General features: G+C 37.0%; 1 protein-coding gene across 1 annotated transcript; it reads left to right on the forward strand.

The window, feature by feature from the left end:
- Nucleotides 1-1,554: 1,554 nt before the first annotated feature.
- Nucleotides 1,555-17,479, forward strand: BACH1 (BTB domain and CNC homolog 1). The gene is made up of 4 exons (XM_074153056.1): nt 1,555-1,852; nt 5,663-7,054; nt 8,794-9,000; nt 14,151-17,479. Exons 1-4 carry the CDS (start codon nt 1,610-1,612, stop codon nt 14,610-14,612), a joined length of 2,304 nt encoding a protein of 767 aa, XP_074009157.1. The 5' UTR covers nt 1,555-1,609; the 3' UTR covers nt 14,613-17,479.
- Nucleotides 17,480-22,140: the final 4,661 nt, after the last annotated feature.

Raw genomic sequence — 22,140 nt, forward strand, 5'->3', positions numbered from 1 at the left:
TACCAGAGTCCAGACTGGTACCATACTACTACTGCCACTGGAAATGTGGATCTTTGTCTTCTGTCTTTCTGTTCAAAAGATCACTAAAAATGCCTGTATTCCATGATAAAACTTGAGTAGTCAGTAACCAGGAGTGTAGATGACAATGGTTGTTTTTTTTCCTCACTATGTTTAAAAATGGCCATGCCCTTCTCCCTCCCACATCATGAAAGTTTCCCATATTTGAAAACTGAAGATTTGCACGGGCTACAGTTTTATTGTTATTGAGAACTGGCATATCATAACAACCTCTGTTGAGCAATACAATGATTGGGTAGTCCTGCATCAGCTGAAGTGAGTCGCAGCAATTGTGTTCAGTTACAGTAACTCTTGGGTGTAATAGTTCAGTGTAATCAAAATGGTTTGTTAAGGTACCACTCTTCGTACTAATATCGTATTTTCCTTGCAGGACAGTTCCAAATCTGATTATGTGGTTTCTTGATTGAGCTTTAAATGTGAGGACACTTCTTATTAGGTGGAGTTTATAAATATATAAAATTTTATTTTTTGTTATAACTGGAAGAAAGGCTCAATCCAAAGAAGACAGGAATTCAGAAATAGAGTGTAAAGATGAGACTTGGAAATGTTGTTAAACTGTACTCTCTAGGAGGGCTGATTTCTATCTAGTTTTTTTTTTTTCTTTTTCAAAGACTAGGAATTCAGAAATAAGCTCATATATAACTGTCCTGAAGCTATTTCAAGCTTTTAAATATGATATAACTTTTACTGTTGTTTATTATCCAATAAATACTGTTATATCATAATTTTGATATTTTTTCACAAAAGGGATTCCATTGCCAGGTGATCTGAATCGTAGTGATCCATTAGGAAAGCAAACTTCTAACAAGCATGACAATAGTGATGAGCAGGAGAGGGGGAAAAAAAGGGTGCAGTAGAGAATTAAGGCAGATGAAAAATAGAAGAACTAATCTGCTTTAAAAACAAAAAGATCCACCAACCTACTAGAGAGAAAATAAGAGTATTTTACCAATGCCTCATTGGTTTAGCGGGCAAACTACTTTTGGAAGAAGATAGAACAGAAATATTTTAGTCTGTACTGGGTGAATTAGTAAACATATAATATTTTGGCGATTTTGGCTTAATGCTTCTGGTTTTTTTCTCTTTGCATTTTCATAGCGTTGGAGTCAATATACTGATAACTAAAAATGAAAGCTTATAATTTTCAGGTATTGCAGTAAAGTTATGACTCTTAATCATTTGCTGAGGAAAAATCTGTTCTTTATCACTGAAGTCATGTGAAAAATTGTTCCCTTTTTTGGTCTGAGATGACTAAAGCAATATTCTAAGATGTACTTACTAAGGTTTGGGTCCTTTAAATGCTCATTAGCATGTGTTTATGTATTCACATGTATAAAATAGTGAGTATTAATCTTAGTCTTAAAAAGAATTAGAATAGGCAGTGCATATTTAACAGTTTGCTTATTATGTTCTATTGTCAGTAGGTTCCTCCTGGATATGACTTTAACATGTGCAATTTGTTTTTTCTTCCTCCAGATTTGAAGAACAGAAGCATGCTTTCCACTGAGACTTGCACTACCATTTGTAATACATGATGTCTCTAAGTGAGAAGAATAGTGTGGTTTTTGCATATGAATCTTCAGTACACAGCGCCAATGTACTTCTCAGTCTTGATGATCAGAGAAAGCAAGATATTCTTTGTGATGTTACTATTTTAGTGGAAGATCAACGATTTCGGGCTCACAAGGCTGTGCTTGCAGCTTGCAGCAGTTATTTCCTTTCAAGAATTGTGGGCCAGGTGGATGCTGATCTTATCATCACTTTACCGGAAGAGGTGAGTGTCACTCCCTTCTGTATTTTACCTGCCAGTGCTTCTAATCTGTTTTGCTCAGTTCTGTTTTACAATAGGCTGGTGCTTAACTGAGAAGTTATGGTAAGGGGGTCAAGAACTGAAGGGAAGGAATTTCAAAGTTGTAAAGCTGCCATTGGTTGAGGTAAAGGCTAGAGCTTATCACAGACTGAAAATAAGTGAATGCTGTCTTGGGGAATGTATAGGGGAGATCTTTTCAATAAAGTGTATATTACCTTTAAAATTGTGCACCTGTTTCAAAGCATGTAAGCTTGTCAAAAAATAGGCCTTAAATAGTAAAGAGGTATTGCAGAACTGGTCTTCCTATATGAAGAGACAATATTCTTGAAGTAATAAATAAACAAATTAGAGCTTAAAATGCTAAAACTTTTAAATCAATATCATTAAGATTAGGTTTCATATGTTTGAGTAATACAACTGTGCTTATATTCTTTGCTTGGTGCTTACTGTTGTTAATTTTCTTCTGCTCAGCTCCCTATCCTTTTTACACACTGATCATTAGCAGCTTGATTTTTTTTCTACTGTGTTTTGTTTTATTATTATTCTAAGACTGAGAAGATGTATTGCAATTATTTGCTTTCTTTTTTACCCCTAAAGTACATATTCTGACATCAGATTGAATTTAAAGGTATTCAGTGGGAATGAGCAGAACCTGACATCCATAGGAAAGCAAATTTATTATTATGTATCTGGAGCATCCAAGACATTTAAAGATTACAGGTGGCATTTAGTTGTTATAAGAATTATGAAGCAAGCGACTGGATTTGTATATGGAATGCTGTGCTTGTAGATGAAAAGTGAAGAGCCTCCAAGAGCTCTGATTGTGCCCAATGGTAGCAGTAATCTGAAGAATTGGTTGTTAAATAATCAATGGCTTTCTGAGAGGTGGTTTATGATAAATAGTTTTGGGGGTGGAAAATAGCATGCAGATTGTTGACAACTCAACTAGAATCATTAACGTTGGATGAAAGATGCACATCAATATTTATAGTGACTTTGGAAATTACATTATAGACTTGTTCATGTACAAGACTGAGTTGAGTGTTAGCACGGAGGTTATGTATTCAGAAGGCCTGTACTTCAGTAAAGTAGCTACCTTACTGGCTTTGTAACATACTAAGATAAGCACAAGGATTCTCTATTACCAGAATCTTTCTGATTTTATTGGAAACAGAAAAGTAAAAGGGATCCACTGGTCTCTTTAAAGATCTTCAGTGGACTTTGCTATTATTTATCGATCAATGAACTTGTTACAAAATTATGTTACAGCGTAATACCACTGTGTCACTTCTGCTCAATCTTCTTACTGTGTCTGTTAATTTTTATTATTTTTTTTTTGCTAGTGGCTTATGTTGATATCCTGAATGTCACTCAGATTAAAAAAAAAAAAAAAAAAGTAGTGATGGGAGCTGATGTGGAAGGGAAGTAGGATTCTTGGGGACACAAAGCCATGATTTGGTGTAAAAGAGGGAAATTAGTGGTGTCTAAAACTCCTGATGTTGAAGAGAGAATTTTGCTTTGGGATGATGGAAAAACTAGGATATTGAAAGAGTAAGAAATGTATATCAAAGCTGGCGAGGGGCAAAATAGTCTCTGGAGCAAAGCAACAGTATTCCAATGAACCTGTGGAATAAACCTGAGTTAGAAAGGACCAGAGGTTGTAAAGAAAATGAAAGAACATAAAAATCCTGATACTTACTACAATGTAGACTTAAGAGGAGTCTTAATGTAATTTAGTATTACTGATGTAAGAACTGAATCTATTGAATCAACAAGCAAAAATACTAACAGTGAATCTCATCTTTTAATCACTTGATCTGATCACTTGGTAAAAGCATTTTAAGACTCAGCAACTTGAGCTTGTCTTCTGGGAACTGCTAAATATTTTGAAATGAGTCAGTTTATGAAGTTGCATATTTAAGAGAGAGAAACACTGATCACATGGCTTGACATGTGATTATTTTTTTTAATATTTTTTAACCTTTTTAACCATCCAAAGTATTCGAAGTGTAAAATGAAAGGCACTAGTCCACAATCTGAAATAGCAAAATATTTTTGGAATTAAATTGCTTCATACATACTGTATTGTAAAGGCCAACTACTGGCATCTTGGTGTAGGTTCTATGTTGCTTTCTACCAATGTTTTTACTCTGAGTTAGACTTTCAGCCCAAATACAAATTAAATAAATAGCTACTGCATAATTTGCTTTTTTAGGTTGCTTAGACCTAGAGTCTTTCTAGTGCTCTGTCTTCTTTTAGGATAGCCAGCTAGAAATGTGTAAGAGAAAGTGAAAGGAGTACAGAGTGGTTCCCCTTCCCCCCCCTCCCCCCCCCCCCCCCCCCCGATCCTTCCAGTTTTTACAAATAAATGTTTCTACCTTACATAGAAAGAGTGTACACAGAGAGAAGTTTCGAAATACCACTGTGTTTGTTTTGTTCAGTTTCATGTACGAATGTCACCTGTCTGTAAAACCCACTTTAATGATTTATTGACTATACTAAGTTTGAAGACTTCTTGCCAGCTTATGGATAAACTGTCTTTTATGCTCTCCTTCCCCACATTATTAAGGATGAATTAATATGGTGGTGTAATCAGTAGTCGTCTCTCCAGAGCATATTTCCACGCTATTTTAGGAATTCTTTAGATAGGTCATAATAGTTTACAGAGTTTTGCTGAACTCTGTGCAGATCTCTTCACCTTTCTTTCATGTGTTGTTAAAAAAAACCAACACCAAACAATGACTAAAAACCAAACAAAACAAACCCTCAATTGATTGCTAAATTAAATTGCATGTCTAATTAAGTATCTTGCTGGCAGAAGAATTCAGTATTGTTAATGAATTAAAACAGCAATTTATGCTGAATAAAGTCCTGTTCTTTTCAATAAAGAAGAGCAGAATGTGGGCTTGAGTTTGAGTAGTAATAATGGACAGACTGCTTTATCCTTAACTTGCAGAGAAAGGCTAAAGGAAGTGTCATGTAATTTGTATTACAGTGATCTGTTTACAGCTTTCTGCCTGATTCCTTAGTAAATTTTTTCACATGTAAAAGGTAATCTAGTTCAGTTTGTAACAATAAAGTTTTTGTTTATCTCTGGGTTCCCTGTAAGGCAACTGTTCTGCAGTAAAAACCGAGATGACAATGATGGAAGTGTTCAATTAAAACTACCTAGTCTGAAGAGGCTTTAAACTGGGAATAATTTGGTTTGGTGTACAGTTTTTGGGTACAGTTCTTTTAATCTGTGGGAGGAAGAAAGGAGTAGGTGGCTATAGTAATAAATAATCATGTGTGGTCAAATTCCGTTTTCAAATTTTTTTATTTTAATGATGCATAAGACTGAGCAAATAACAGTAATTGCTCTTTAAAGGAACAATTAAATACCAGCAGCATTTTGATCTTACTCTAGAGCAATTAATGTACAACTTGGGTTTGAAAGATATCTTTGTAAAGTTGGAATCCAGTTACTAGTTTTCGGTGTACAGCAATATTTTTCACTTGTTAGTACTGTATTGTCAGAACATTTTACTAAGATACTGATCATGGTGAAGAAGATAATTGCCACAAAAAGTACAGGATAAAATTGTATCAAAAGGTTTGTTTCAGAATGAGTGTGGCCAGGTTTTCTCTGTGGAACAAATCTGCTGCTTTTTTCTTGTACTCTGTCCTGCTGGTGTGGCGTGCTCACAGGTAAATTTGGGTCCTCTATGTTTCTCTATTTAAACGCATATGGGCCATACTAATATTTTTTCTTTCTTTTTCTTTTCTCTCCAATAGGTAACACTTAAAGGCTTTAGTCCTTTGCTTCAGTTCGCATACACAGCTAAACTTATTTTAAATAAAGACAATGTGTCTGAAGTTTGCAAGTGCGCTGAATTTTTGGGTGTACGCAACATTGAAGAGTCTTGCTTTCAGTTTCTCAAATTCAAATTTTTGGACTTTAAATTGGATCAACCCGACTGTCCTAGAAAGAAGTGTTGTACACGACGTTGTCAGAAAACAAACCCTAATATTGGCAATGTGGATGATGGAGACCTAGAAATAGACGATGAGGCAGAAGAACTTTTAGAAAAGGAACATGTTCAAACTCCTGACACAAAGCTGTGTAAGGATGAAGAAAACGCTAAATCAACACCTGCTCTCCAAGATAATGCCAATCAAACATGTGATCCTGTACATTTAGAAAGGGGTAGCGTTTCTAGCTTATCTTCCCAATGCCCAAAATATAGGAAATTCCAGAAGGCTTTTGGAAATGACAAAGTTCATACTTCAGAGTCCAATTCCAGTATAAAAGACATTCAGGTGCCACCAATTGCAACTTTTCTTGAGAAGGAAATATCTGATAATGATGGCATACAAAAAGCTCAGGAGTGTGTACCTATGCAGCTGGTCTCAAAATGTGAAGAGACTCAGGTAAAAATGGAAGAAGGGGAGGAAGGCATTGAGAAAAAGGAAGAGTCAAAGAGAGATTCTGCGGCTCAGAATGTGTCGTGTCCTGTGGAGAAAATGGATCTTGCTGCTTTCCCCCAAAACTCTGCTGCACCTCATGGACTCAATTCTGCGTCATTTTTACATACTTGTGAGCAATATGGTAACTTGAATTTCAGTAGTATGCAAAACAACACACTCTTAGCTGAAAAAACTGTATCAAATACTGGAGTTGGGAATGACAAAATTGGAAGTCAAGATGACACACCTTCAACGGTTGACTTGTGCACTAGAGAAGCCACTAACATTACATCAGCTGGTGATCGAAGCAGTGTGGAGAGAGAGGTGGCAGAACATCTAGCAAAAGGGTTCTGGAGTGATATTTACAGCACAGAAGCCTGTCAAATACATTTACCACCTGCAGTTTCAAAAGAGTGCTTGGAGCCAGTATATTCGGGGAAAAAATCTGAATGTCCATGGCTGGGTATCAGGATCAGTGAAAGCCCTGAACCTTGCCCTCAGCGGACTTTTACAACATTGAGTTCTGTCAACTGCCCCTTTATAAGCAACCTTAGTACTGAAGGATGCTCCAACAGTTCTGAAATAAGCAGTGGAGATTATGTTCCGGGACAGCAACAAGAACAGTGTCCCTATAATTATGTGATAAGTTTGGGAGAGGATTCAGAAACTGACACTGAGGGAGACAGTGAATCCTGTTCAGCAAGAGAACAAGAATGTGAGGTAAGAACACCCTGGTGTATCCTTTAGTTCCCTGTCCCTTAAGGCCCTATTCAAAAACCTAATTCTCAGTCTCTTGGGTTTTTTTGCTTGGGGTTGTTTGGTTTTTTTTGTGGTTGCTTGTTTTAAAAATCTGGGAAATTAAATAATCATTCAAAGGGTTATATGGAAAATCACTGGTAATTCAGGAAGATTTATAAAGTATTTTTTGGTAGGATATTGAAGTGGTAGATTCTCAGGTATTAGATCTCTTCTGATATTTTTCTGGAACAACTTTATCAGAACAGGTTGTGAGTCTTCAACCAAGGCATGGGGGTTTTAGATTTTGTCTTTGTCTGCTTTAGCTAAACCTAAGAAAACTCTAAACTTCTTGGAGCCATTGTTTTATAGAAACTTAACAGTTTGCCTGGTTTTATTCTGAGTTGCGGGGAAAAGGTGGGAGAGATGATATTTCAGATTTACTGTGAAATGAAAATTAAGTTTTCAAGCTGACTTCAGTAGCTGTGTGTTTAAGACTGCTTTAATAGTAATCACCCTCTCTAAAACTGAGTTTATATTTATTCTTCCATCTGCAGAAATTATTTGTGACTTCTTTCATTTATGTTATTGCTTTGGTGTAGCGTTTTAAGCAGATGCCATTCATAGTCTAATCCCAAAAGATTTTACTATATACCTAGAGTTATTTCTGTCACAATCCTTAGAGTTGTAGAATTGCAGTGTGACAGTGTATGACAGATCATTTAATGTCATGAAAATTCAGTTTTTAAAGCACTAGTGTTTTTCTTTTCAAGATGCAGTACCTTACTGAGACTTAAAATAAGTGGAAGCTACCATCAATATAGAAAGTTGGCAGCTCAAACAAAAGGCCAGAACTGGTTAAAAACATTTCTTGTCTTTACATTACAAAGAAGTAGATGGCATCATTGCTCAGGGCAATTTGTCACCATTGGTAGCCAAGCACAGAAAGGGTTCATCTGTTTGCTTTTTAAACTAAATTCACATCTTTGACCACAGCAAGGTTACATGTCCTGCTGCTTGATAGGCTCAAATGTAAGGATTAAAATAATGTGTCTTTAGTTGGATACTTCATAAAATGTGGCAATTCTTTTGTAAAGGCAAAGGGATTTTTTGGTATTAATGAGCACTTCGTGATCTATGTGTGTTTCAGAAGCTCCTGCTTCTGTAGCTCAGGTGTACAGACAGTAGCAAGAGCCTGGTTCTTTCTTCTCCAGCATTAAGAATTGCAAGACAAATATCATAACTTCCACATTTTAAGTAAATGCCTGTTTCAGATTAACTTTTCCCGTAGAAAACTGTAGGTATAAAATTGTATGCACTGTACAGTCTTAATAGTAGGTTAGGGGAAACTTTAGACTGTATTAATGACTCTTGATACCTGTTTTGTGCACCACCTAACTATAACTTATTTTTCTAGAGTGTATCACCTAACTACTTGCTGCACACACGGATAGATTTCACCCTACTCCTGACTATGCTTTTGTGGATCTAGTGTAAATGTGCAAAGTACTCACTTATTTCACCTGTGCTTGAACTCATCTAGTTGAAACCCCTGGGTTTTATCCACCTCACCTGGTGGCTATATTAACTTGCTCTTGTCTCTGAGATTTAGGAAGAAAGATGGGTTGTGTAGTAAAGAATGCTTAAAATGAAAACTTGAATTGCCTTGTTGGTGTTTGTAAATCAAAGGTGAAACTAATGCACACAACTGTCTTACATTCTAGGTAAAACTGCCGTTTAATGCACAAAGGATTATCTCACTTTCCAGAAATGACTTCCAGTCATTTCTGAAAATGCATAAATTAACTCCTGAACAATTGGACTGTATTCATGATATCCGAAGACGAAGTAAAAATAGAATTGCAGCACAGCGATGTCGTAAGAGAAAGCTTGACTGCATACAAAATCTTGAATCTGAAATTGAAAAACTGGTATGTATAAGTATTCATTACTGATGACTTGAGTCTTTCTCTAAACATCTTGACTGGATATCTGGCAGTAGTTTCAGCATGAGGTGGATTACTACTTTTTCCACTCAAGCTTAGAAAACTTTATCAGCCTTAGATGACTTCTGGATAGCAGTTCTTTATTTTCTGCACTTTACTCTAAAGTACACATATTTTTCCTTCCGTGGGCTTATTTCCATTCAAGTAGAAGTGCATCACAGCATAATTTTTGGTGGATGGTGTTTTGAAGCCCATCAGAATTAAGCATTGAGCTTAATTGTACAGATTGATTGCCAAACCATCATTTCACTCCACTTTTTCTACCTCTTTCCCCTTTCTTGCTTTATGCTTTTGTTCTTCAGTTCGTGATATTGCTCATGATCAAGTTTACAGTTATCAATTGTTAATTGTGTAAGTATTTGTCTTGTAACTTATCAACATGGGCTGGTGAACTGTCTCCCGAGTCTTGAATCTTAAAAATGAGACCATTGCAGAAAGGCAGAAGATACAGCAGAACTCAAGAAGCTGCTTGCCTTTTTAGCAGTTGTATCAAGGTTGTGGCTGAGGAATTAACGTATCCAGATTTATCTGCAACCATCTGTTAATATAACTTCTCCTTCTTAAAAGGCAATAAAAAGATAAATCTGTAACGTAAGAGAAATGTGGATAATCTGAAGTTCTCCTAGCAAGAAAATGATTGAGAGTGGCTTTTTTCTGGTCTTTGTTTCTGACCCTCTCATCTCAGTTTCATAGTTGATGTACCATGTATACTAACTAAGAGTTCAGTTGTTTAGGGTTTCTGTACTCTTAATTCTTGTTTATGGAGCATTTTAGACTTTGTGTACATGAATTTGGTATTTGTGTCAGCTAGGAACGTAAGCAGTCCTGTTGTACCTTTTTCCTTATGACTTCAGAGTGAAATGGAATATACAATTAGAGCAAAGTGCCGTGGGCTAGAAACTTACTTTTCTCCAGTGGTCCATCATCGTCTTTCGCTACACACGCTTCTACTTTTGCATCAAAGGAGATAGACTTTGAAGGAAGGCCTGCAGTGCCATACAGCCCTGATGAGTTGACAGAGCAAGTCATTCAGTGTACTGAATTTGAAAAAGGTACTCTGGTAGGGAGGGAAATCAGTTGATCGTGTTAGTAACAGTTACGTTATTCTGACTAAAAAGAGAAGTTGCATTTCTGACAGTTCAGAACTTTCTGTCTGTTTTTGTTGTCATGTTGTCATTTCTGTTTGTTATGTATCTGTGTCAATATTGTGCAACACTTGAGGAGAAAAAAAATCAGAGATTAATCTGCAAGATTAGACCTGTAGTTGACTGAGTGACTGACAATCATAGTATAATACCCTTTCTTCTGTGCACCTGTACTAAAACAGACTGCTGTCTGACAGATACCACTGTGCAAGGTCTAGACAATGAGTGTTGAGAATTGTGGGGTGAGGTCCGAGTTATGAATCCTGCTCTAGGCACAAACGTGTTCCAGTCGCTTATTTTTTTCCAACTCCAACTGTGCAAGTAAGTTTCTTCAGAACTTCCTGAAGAGACCTAGTTTGGAGCTGTTGAGCATGTCTGACAGCAACTGCTGTTATGCACTGTCAAACGTATAAGTCTTGCACAAATATAGAAACTTTAAGATCTGTCTAGGCATAATTTCCAAGTGGGTGGAAGAGAAGAGACATCTGTGAAAGGCATTGTGTGGTACATCCAGGTTGCTTCGTGCATGATGACTCCTGCCTTGTTCCTGCTTTTCCAGGTCAGTCAAGTGTCTCAGACCTGTTAGTCTTTTGATGGTATCCTCTGTAATGTGGCTTTGAGAGAGGATAATATGGTGCAGCTGTAGTTTGAAAAATCTTGACAAGCAGATAATACTCTTTACTGTAGCCTGTTAGGAAATATTATTCGGTTAAATTACTCATCCTGGCTTCCAACATGTGCAGCATGTTGTCTTGTATTAATTTCCATTTATTGTTGCTTACCAGATTTTTGTTCTCTCAGATTAGAAGATAGTATTTGTGGTGTGTTTCTTGGGAAAGTCCTATATCTGGAACAGACTAACCCCTTGAATGGGTGAGTAGAGGATGGAGACTGACTGGCTGGGGAGTAGCGTTCCTGAAGAGGACCCTGGGGGTCTATGCAGACAGCAAGCTGAGCATGGGGTCAGCGGCCGGTCCAAGCTGAAAAAAAGGCCATCAGTGTCCTGGGCTGTATGAACAGGGGCACATCCAGTGATTTGAGGACAGTGATTATACTTCTACACTTGGCAAATGTAAGACTGAATCTTTTGCCCAATTTTGACTCCTTCCAGTGCCAGAAGTACATTGACAAACTGGAGCAAGTTTAGGAGAAGGCCACCGGGATGGTGAGGCCAGAGTGCTTCTATGGTGAGAGGCAGGGGAAACAGGGCTTCTGCTTGGAGAAGAGATGGCTGTGGGGAGACCTAAAAGCCACCTGCCCATGTCTATGGGGAAGTCCTTGAGATCATGTAGCCACTGGGTGTGTAACATCTTCAGCTTCCCAGGGGATAGTATTTCACAGCAGGAGAACAAGACACATCATAAATTAAAATGGGAGATTTCAACTGGGTATAAGGAAACACTTTTTTCCAATGGGGACAGGCAGGCAGTGGAGCAGGTTACCCAGAGAGGTTGTGCATGGTCTGTCTTTGGAGGTTTTCATGACATGACTGAGCAAAGCACAGAAGAGCCTGATCTTACCCAGAGCTTTGTTTTGAACAGGAGGCTGGATTAAAGGCATTCTGAGGTACCTCCCCACCCAGGCGATTCTGTAAAATTTAAAGTCTTATGTTAAGCTCTACTTACATTGAAGAAAAATAACTGAATCTCTTATCTGAGAGAATTAAGTTTGGTCATTTCTCTTGATCTTCTGTATTGATAATGTCATTTTTGACCCCCATATAGTCTTTGCTTATTGATCTTTCAGGTGAACCCTATGTGTTCTTGTTTTCACTGATTTTCCATATTTGAAAATACATGTGGGCCACACAAGGAGATGTTGGCTTGTTAGAAATGCTCTTTCAGAGCACCTTTGTATATTCACATTCATTGTACTTTCTCACTTTAAAGCTTTAAAATTAGGGTATTTGTGAGGGGGAGTAGGGCAAAGGACAACTGACCTCAAGAAGCACTACTTCCCTGGAGATTCTGTAGCTCAGGAGAAGGATGTGTCAGTGAGTAACATACTATAAGCTGTGATCCAAGAAATGTGATTGAGATCTTGTTATACATACTGTAGGAGGGAGAGGAAGTGTGTGAACTAAATAGATTCTTCACCAGAAGAATTAAAATAGTTCTCAGTTTGATAATTACAGTGACGTCAAAACTGGCATTGCTCTGCAGTATCAGTGTAATGCCACTAAAATAAAACAGTAGTATTTAAATGTATTAATCTGTCAGCAACTTCAGATGGGGGCAGGGAACTTACACTGGAATAACTATTTCTGAATGTTGAAGTTTGTGTTAAACAGCAGTCCAGAGAATTTCATCAGTCCGTAATGCACAGCTGAGTGCCTCTACGTATCCAAAATGTACATAAAAGTGATTTAGGATTAGGAGATCTGGCAACAACTGCTCCCAGTATGCTGACATAGATAGAACTTTCTAATCAAAAGGCAAAACCAACTGGCAACAACTGCTTCTCTTGCAAAATGCCACTTAAAGTCAGTCAGTTCTTTTAAAAAGAAGTTGTAGAGGTTGCAGTATGAGTTCCTGCTGCAAAAGGGAATGGGAGAAGAATTGAAATAATTAGACTTTCTAGGAGTGAATTGACATTACAATATTGATAGCACACAATCCCTATGATTAAAATTTATTTCTTGGAACTATTTACAGCTTTGTATATCTTTAGAACTCTGCCTATTAATTAATTATAGAACTAATTATAGAATTAATTATAGAATCAAAAGGTGTGGCATGTTTGGTTTTGGGAGTTTTTTTCCCCCTTTTTTCCCCAACTGTTTCCTTATGGTCTTGCTTCTTTCCTTTCTTTGCCATTTCCTTATTTTTTTTTTTCTGGATGTTGCTTGTTTCCATCATTAGAGCAGCCCTTCAGTTATCCGTGTCCTTTCATCTTCAGCCAGTTTTGTCAGAAGTCTCACAAAAATTCATGATGTTGAAGTACAACCCCCCAAAAAAGTTAATTTTTAATGAATGGTACTTTTTCTCTATTTGATATTCATTAGTGAATTGCCATCTTGCCTTTTGCTGCCCTGTGTTTGGAAAATCCTGCTGCGTTATGTAGGCAGATTGTAAGCTCTTCAGAGCAAGGACAGTCTTATTTCATGTCTGAGCGGTATCTGCTACTCTCAAGCATGTTTGCTGTGTAAATAAAACTCAAATCATTCTGCTGGTATTTTCCTGTCCTAATAGCACATTACTTACCTAGTGGCAACCATGTTCTTATCTCTTCAGTTCACTAATCTATCACTCCTCTGTCACTCTTAAGTCTTTAACTTCCAGTCTTCTAGTCAGTGCCTTGAAACAAACTGGACTGCTGCATTTCCAGAGAAAATATTTTGGTTTCAGTTTTATCATGTTTTATTTCTTTAATTTTGCTGTATCTTCTATTTACTTCAGAATCTTCTTACGTCCGTTATTTGTTCTACAGAGCACTTGCCACTTGAGAAATGAATTTATTTTCATCTAGCAGAGTAGCATCAATAGTGAAAATTGTGATGTCTGGTTTTCAACATTTAAGTTTTAAAACATAAATATCTATGAAGTCTGCTCTGCTTAATGTTTTGTTGACCCAGAGGTAATGGTTTATATGTTATGGTGTAGAATTAGTGTTTCAGGAGTATTTATAGTAAGTGCAGCTAGGTTTCATTTATTAAATAAATACAAATTACTGTTTTGGCTGCCAGCCTGAGTTCTGAAAAAACATATGTCTGAAAAATCACTTCAAATATCCCGAGTTGATGACTCTTCAAGAGAGGTTAGGATTGTCCTTTTCATAGGCATTTGATTGTGTCAGTGTTTACCACCTTATTGCCAAATTACTTCTGTTTCACCTGACCAGATTATTTACAGTCTTGTCTTAGCCTTGCTAGGAACATAATAACAGTTTTGTGTTAAAATGCAGACTAAATGGCTGTTTTTCTTCTTGCAGCAAAATGAGAAGGAGAACTTGCTGAAGGAAAGAAACCACATTTTGTCAACTCTGGGTGAGACAAAGCAGAATCTGACTGGACTTTGCCAGCAAGTGTGTAAGGAAGCAGCCTTGAGTCACGAGCAAATACAAATACTTGCAAAATATTCTTCCTCAGATTGTCCGCTTTCATTTCTATTCCCAGAGAGAGAACGAACAGCTCCATCTGATAGTGAGCTTGCGATACCAGCGAGTGTAGAATTAGCAGATGGTCTTTCAGGTGTTACATCTACAAATGAGCAGAGTTCTTGTTATCAGTGTGTGAAAAGTGTATGTGATGCAACATATGATCAAGTACAAGAACTGCATCCAGTTTCTGTAAGAACATTAGAGAAAACGTCGCTTGTGGAACAGTGTGGACAGAGCAGTGGTATCACAGACTTCTGTCAGCAAATGACTGACAAATGCACTACAGATGAGTGAACCTATTCTCTTCCTATTGCCAGCCTCTCAACATCGTAACTAAAAGTGAGATTAAGCATTGTTGTAAAGTACCTTCGTAAGTGAAAGAAAAGATGAAACTTTATCTTTTGAAACTACATTGATAGTTAAAGGGTCATTATATTACTTGGCAAGCTTTGGGTTTGCTCTGTGTAGTTCTAGAGTGTATTTTGTATGTGTCAGCCTTGGAGCCTTTTCTGTGTGGTGATGCCAAGGAGAGTTCAGGGAAGTTGTTGGAAAGTATAAACTCCATGTACAAATGTTTATTTGTGAGGAAGCTTTCATTCAGGTATAGAGCAGCCTTTACTCTGATTTATGCCACAGTACCTAATGCCACTCTGCGTCTCAAAAAAAGCTTCCTAACAGGTGTTTGTGCACAATGACTTCTGGAATTCTTATCTCCTTAAGATATCTTTTTTTTTTTTCCTGGTAGACAAACCTTGAGAAGCATATATAGCTCTGTAAATGTTTATTTTGTAGATGAGTTAGGATAACATGACAGTATAAGGAAATTCTGGCAAGTGTGCTCTGGAACAGCTCATTCCTTCCTGCTGTTCCCATCCCTGTACCAGAGCCAGTTTTTATTGAATATATGCCTTTGCCTTAGCTCTCCAGTATGTAGTTAAGACAACTGGAACAGCAGAGGTGCTGCAGCATACTGCTCTCTTCTCTAAATTTTGAGGAAAGAATAACAACTGACTGGGAAAGGCCAAAGTCTGGAACTGATGCAATTCTTTGATTAGTGTGCATTGGATCCTCTGGCATCTGAATCCCTTATGCGTGTTAAAATTCATTGCTGTATTGTCACTTACTGTCCTAGCACCGTCACGCTTGCTGCTGTTTGTGATAAGTTGGAGTCAAAGTATTGTGAAAGTTTAAGGGCAGATTCTTTGATTTTATTTTTTTTTTTTTTTTTTAGGTATCCAGGCACCAAATTCTTCAGCTTCTGTGCCTAATTGCCTAAAGAAGTCTACAAATGTATTTGTTCTCTGATCAATGGGACCAGTAGAGATCTATTTCAGAATTTTAGTCTTCAGGATACTTTTATGGCTAAACCTGTAGTACACTTTCAATGGCTTGTGCTGTAAGAATAAACATACAGAAAGTATAATAAGGAAGTGAGCTGGAGGGATTTCCTTTACTTTGTGAAACAGAAGTTCAGTCACTAAAAATTATCACTATTTTTTAGATACTTACATGGCAGCAGATGCATATGGTATACCAACGGTGCTTTGTTATTTAGATGTTATTCTCACACCAGAACTAAGTATTGAACCTCACCACAGAAAACTTTGGTTTTGCTGGTTTACAAAACATGAAGAATCTTGTACAAGCCAGTGGAATTCTTCATTTCCTACCTCAGAATGTATATTAGCTTTTTGTGTCTTTTGTGTGCATGTACAGTAGGCAGCAACTAAGCAAGGGACTATTGTAAATACTGCTTTGCAGTTTTATCTTGCAGTGAGACAAAACTTGTTTTTGGCAAGGCTCTTTTTTTTTTTTTCTTTTTTTTTTTCCCCCCCTTCTCTCACCCCTTATAGGTAACAGCATTAATAATTATGTTAAGACTATTAAGCCACTTATTTAAAACAAAAATTAAAAATTTGACAGATTTCAACAGTACTTCTCGTAACCAGCACGTAATACAAGTGACTACACTACCTCACCTATGGGATTGAAAGTTGATTTAAATCTCTAGTGATATTCTCGGGTTTTCATCATATATCATTACTTTTAAGGGGAAAATTTATGTTAATGGAACATAGCTTGTATAAATCACAGTGCTTGCAGTAACTGAAATTCAGAAATAAATGCTATATGGCAGACATCATGAGAGTTCTACTGCTTTGGAAATATTTTCAGATCATTCAATTGAAAGTCTTTTAAATGACTGCCATTTATATATGTTGATTCCATATATGTATTACTCATGACGCTCTCTTGAGTTTTTTCTTCAGCGTCTGTATGTGCCTGGTTAATTTAATCCTGCTTCCCTCTCATGCTGCCACCCTGGGCAGTGTTTTGCCCTGAAGTCTCTATTTTATTTAAAAAGCAAACCAACAAGAAACAATAAAAAACAAGACAGAAAGCCCCAAACCTTTCTACTGTCCATACATGGTATCACTTTTAAAGCTGGTGATATTCTTAAATGACGTGGATAATGACTTTAAAGCATTGTCCTAATAGTACACATAGTCTGAAATGGAATTCCTTGGGTTAAATGTTTGTTTGGAGCGCATATGTAGAGAATGACTGGCTGGGAACTTAAACATATCCAGTGGCCTAAGCTTCCAACACACTTGGCTATGGATGTTGGAAAACAAGGTCAGTGGTTACCAAGTTCAGAGGCTGGAATATCCACCAAAAAGTTGTGCTTCACTGCTGCAGTCTGGTGATCAGCCAGGGTCTGAATTCTACCCAGCAAACAGTGCAGGGCTTCCAGTGCAAAAATCATGGCTGTCATTGACGTATGATAACCTTCATGTCATGTTTTTAAACCTATGATGAACTTGATGAAGTTTGAGGGTAGGCTTTGGCCTAACCAGCTGCATCTAAATAATTTTTAAAATATTTATTTAATACAGTAGACCTACAAGTTGCATGTTGACTTCTATAGCCTATATCATCAACTTGCAAAAGTTAAGAATGAATGACAATTTTATGATACAGAATTCTCAGGTAAATGTTTTGGAGTTTTGTTTGGGTTTGGTTTTTTTCCAGTAAAGAAATACTCGATTTTGAAATTGTAAAATACTTTGTTAAAGCATGTTTTAAAATACTTTGGACAGACTATCTTAAAGCCATAAGAGTATGATGGCATACAGATTGTAAAATAAACAGATAATTACAACAGTTGATTTTGTATCTTTCATAATTCAATATTTTCTAAGACTACAATAAAAACCACTATACTTTCTACAAAGGCTTTTCTTTTTTGTACAAATCTTTTGCAGTCTAAGTCTTTACTGGTGCGTTATTCACTTACATAGTACTACTAAAACATTTCTGAAAACAGTACCAAAGTAGTCTATGTAGTTTATAAGTTCCTCAGTAATACACACAGCAGCAAATATTACTGAGTTGGAATAAATGGAAGTTTATTTGTCCTGTAAGTTTATTTGACTTTTTTGTGTCCTGTTCTGTTTGAGTGGGTTTCCTTTTCTGGGGAGCTTTGACTTTTTTTTTTTTTTAAAGTTATTTTAAGGGACAGAAGAGGTAAATGGCTGATTAATGGGATTTTGCAGGTTTGGTGGGTCTTGAAAAAACTTGGAGGTGATGATTACGTGCATAGTATAGATCAGTGCAGGAGGCTGAGGTTTATCATGGGGGAAGTTGTAATGATAACGCATGTTTACTAAGCTTCTTAAAAAGTGTCTTTGCAATCGTAGATCTGTTGGGTCCCGTTAAATAATCAGAAGGATTGCAAAAAAGTAGAGAAATTGCATTTATCTTAATCTTCCTTTGTACCTTCTGAACAGTAAACTGTAATACTGGATCAGCCTCTTAGTATTGCATTTTACCTTGCTCAGAAAGTGTTTCATTAGAAGTCTTCCTTGACCAAAAGTTTTTGTAACCTATGCATTTGACGCTTTCAAGTCTGAAATTGCTTGAATCCCACCAGCAGACCCTTCATTAACAGCTAAAACAGTCTTTTTTGGGGGAAAATGGTAGGAAACAAGGTGATTGATTGTAAGATTAAACTTGCTGCTTATAATAATAAGGTAGTAAAAGCTGTCTCTTTCTCTAGGATGGTTTTGTCCTTGGAACTTGTAGTCAGTTGGATTTAGTTAGCATGTTGTGCATTTCTTGACTTTAAGAACCAAGACTTCAGCTTGCACAACAACGTTAATGTGGTTCCTCTTGGGGGAAACGTAAAATCTTGATGCAGGAGTCTCTGTTACGTTTGAAACTCCTCTTAATACTCAGCAAGAAACAATGGCAATGAAAGCTAAAAGGTAGATACGCCAGAGATCAGTACTGTCATTTTGACCTTCTAATTTTGGAACACTATGAAATCACTGGTAAGTCAGCTTTTTATTAGGAAAAAGTGCACAAATTACATGAAGTCTTCAATTATTACTAGATCCTATCAAAACCTATTGATACTTTTCATCTGTATCCTAATTTTTTAGTACATCTATAGATATACAGAAAGCTGGAAGCTTTTCCCTGGCTGTAGCACTCGGGGGAAAAACTTCTCACCAGCTGACAGGGGAAGGAAATCACTACATGCACACAATACTTCTATCTGATAACTGCAGTTTAAAACTATCTACAAGCAAATATTCAGCTTTTAGTGAAGTTTATGAACACAACCTCAAGACTTCCTAGTGAATATTGACCGTGCGATGTGGTTTTCTCCACTTGATGCTGCCAGAATGAAGTATTGTATCAGCTGTCCTGCTCCTCAGTTTCCTCTCAAAACCAGATCCAAATGCCATCAGAAGAACGATGGCACACGCGTTCAAATCCTATATGGATGGTAGGGCTTAAAGAACACTCCAGGTACTCGATGAGCTGTGTCAATCCAGCTGTCTAGCAGATACTAGCATTTCTAATCAGTTCAAGGAAATTATTCTTCTTTTTACATATATGTATATACTGCTCAGTACACTAGCTGGTAAAACCATAACTGGATTTATCAGGATTTTCACTTTTTTAAAACTCAGATTTCTGCAAAAGTATGTAATTTTATGAAGAGCCCCTTTGAGAACAGAAGAATTTTCATGCCTGAATAATTTTGGATGTGAAGATTTTATTTCTATAACTTTTTTTCTTCCAAGCTGCTAATACCTGCCTTGAAATTAAGGACCAGTGCAGATGTTAACGTGTTTAATATTGATTCCCAAATCTTTATTTCATACGGTTAGATAAAAACTGTCACTTTCATTTGTGCGCGTGATGTGAGCAGATACTTTTTCATCAAAAAGATCGATTGATTTGGGGTGGGGGTGGTGAGGAGGAGGACAGCCAACTAGGACAAAGTCCAACCTGGGACTCTTTATGGAGGTCTTGCTGATGTTTTAAATGAGGCCCCGAGACTTGCTCGCTGAGTAAAAGTGCCAGCGCACAAGTGCATCTGCGCGTCTCCATCACTCTTCTTTTGAGAAGGCCAGATCGTTTCTGTTCTGCAAACGATACCTGTCCAGTGGCTGCTCTTGTAGTTTGGACTGTGCAGTCTTGTTTTCTTTTTCTAACTATAGATGGCAGCATGATACCGTGTACTGCCTGCATTAGTCCTCAAGGTGAGAACTAAATCAATATTTGTTGGTTTTAATAAACCCAAAAAACTAGCAGAAAAGTGAATTTATTTTTAAAAAATAAATTTAGAAGGTAAACTTCAATACCTAGCTTTTCAACCTGCAAATCATGTTTAACACCTTATTAATTTTGGCAGATTAGTGGTGCAAATGCAGCATACTAATTACTGATGTTGTTGTGTTGTATTCAGGTCTGAAGTCCCAAAGCATACTTTCTGCCCGTAACTTTTCAGTCTTGAGGTATATTGTATCTTACGGACTTGAATTCGAGACAGAAAGGAGAACAACAGTAAAAAAAAAAAAAAAAAATTAGCAAAATATTTCCTGATGCTTTCTGCACTGTGAATATACCTAAGTTGGAGAGTACACTGAAGTTGCCTTGAGACCTGGTGTTTTAAACGCACCTCTTAAAGATTAAATGTGCTATTAGTTCAAGGAGCTTACATTACTTATTTTCTGAAAGAGAAGAGTTTTTAAAATTCTATGCCAGCATTGGGCCTTTTAAATATAAATAGGGACAGAAATAGTTTATGGTTTAAAAATCAAGCTACCGTTTTCTACATCATAAAGCTTTAAGTCTCTTAAAGCAATAGCATCCCTAGTTTGTGGTCAAGAAATTATGATCTTGCCAGTTTGTGCACACTGTGCAGCAAGATATTGGGAGGTAATTTCCACAAATGAAGTTGAGGGTGATCCTGTTCCCTCCATCTCCCTTCTTGGTGGACTCTTCTTCCTGCCTAAAGAAGAAAAATGCTGTTTTCAAACAAGCCGAATGGTACCGGGTGATACCAAGTGTTCGGTATAAACAAACGGAATAAACCAAGTTGTGGAAGAAAGGATTTGTTTTTACACGTTTTTCTACAGCATCAACCGCAGCTCTCAGTTGCTGCCGTGTAACGCTGCTCTCAAAGAAAGGAGGAAGGAAAAAGAGTTAGTTGAGATAAAATAGATGCCTATGTTTAATTATTTTGCTAAGAAGTGATGGTGGTATCGTTTACGTTGATGTCGGTATGCTAGATTAAGGTGAAGAGTGTATATTAAAGAGAAAATGAGGAAGTAACAAGCTAGCATTTCAGTTGTAGGCTGAACCTTTGTGTAGTCCTTAATTGCTTATATAGATTAAAATACTTGAAAACTCAGTAACACACAGATGCTAACAGTAAATCCTCCCATATCCTTGTTTCCCTCAGCAGCTTAAAAAAACTCAAACTTGTTAGTTGATATGTATATGGCAAAATTTTCGGCCATAATATTGCCAAAAATAGTTACCTTTTTATTAAAGCTCTTCCAATAGACCCAGTAATAGAAGGGCTTTTAGGGATATTAATTTGCTTGAAAAATGACATGGTAAACTGGAAAACAGCTTTTTTTTTCAACAATATGTAGAAAAGTGTTTGTTTTCGATGTATTAAAATGCAAATGTCATAAGCAAGAATGTACAGATATCAAGAAAATCCTTATTTCAAAGCCGATATATTCTCCTATTACTTTACAGTTATGAGAAATTTCCAAGTATTTCAAATGCTTTTTCTTAGTAATGGAAAATGAACTGTATATAATTCCCATCTCAAAAATAGCTTAAAAAAATCCTTTATTTAAGCTGTCAAAAATTATTTCTGCCCCATCTTAAAATCAAATGGTTATGCTTCAGCCCGCAGAGTATATTTAACGCTGGACTATAAAACTCTGAAAACACAGCCTGAAACATTGATGAAACCAAGCAATAAAACAAGACAGCACATTACTCCTTCTTTACTCTTTTCCTATTATGTTGATCTGAAGATCTGGTATCTGATCCCAGAACTATTCTTTGTTGGTTGGGTTACCCTGCGGAGCTCTTAATGGGGAAGAAATGGACTGGGGGGAGGAAGCCTCGGTGCTGCAACTGGGGCCCTTGCCATGCAATACATTCCAGTACTTTCAGAGATACTCTTACGGCTGAAACTTTGCTTGCAGGCTCACAAATTTAGGAAATCTATCAATTGAAAAAAAATAATGTTATGCTGAGAACCCAGCTGCTGTGCATTGTTGGGAGTTTGGGGTTTTTTTTTCCCAAAGGAGCTGTGATTTGAGGCTGAGGCTTAGAGATCCAACAGCTGCTGTTCAGGGTTGGCATTTTGGCGTTAGAACTTTTTGATGTGGTAATTCTTCCAGGGAAAATACCTCAGGGAGAAACACGATCTCGCATACTGTTGTAGAAGGCATCACGTTGTCGAAATTGTTCGTTTATAGCCGTCTTCTACAGGTGG

Source organism: Numenius arquata, chromosome 1 (assembly GCF_964106895.1).
Source record: "Numenius arquata chromosome 1, bNumArq3.hap1.1, whole genome shotgun sequence".
Classification (NCBI taxonomy): domain Eukaryota; kingdom Metazoa; phylum Chordata; class Aves; order Charadriiformes; family Scolopacidae; genus Numenius; species Numenius arquata.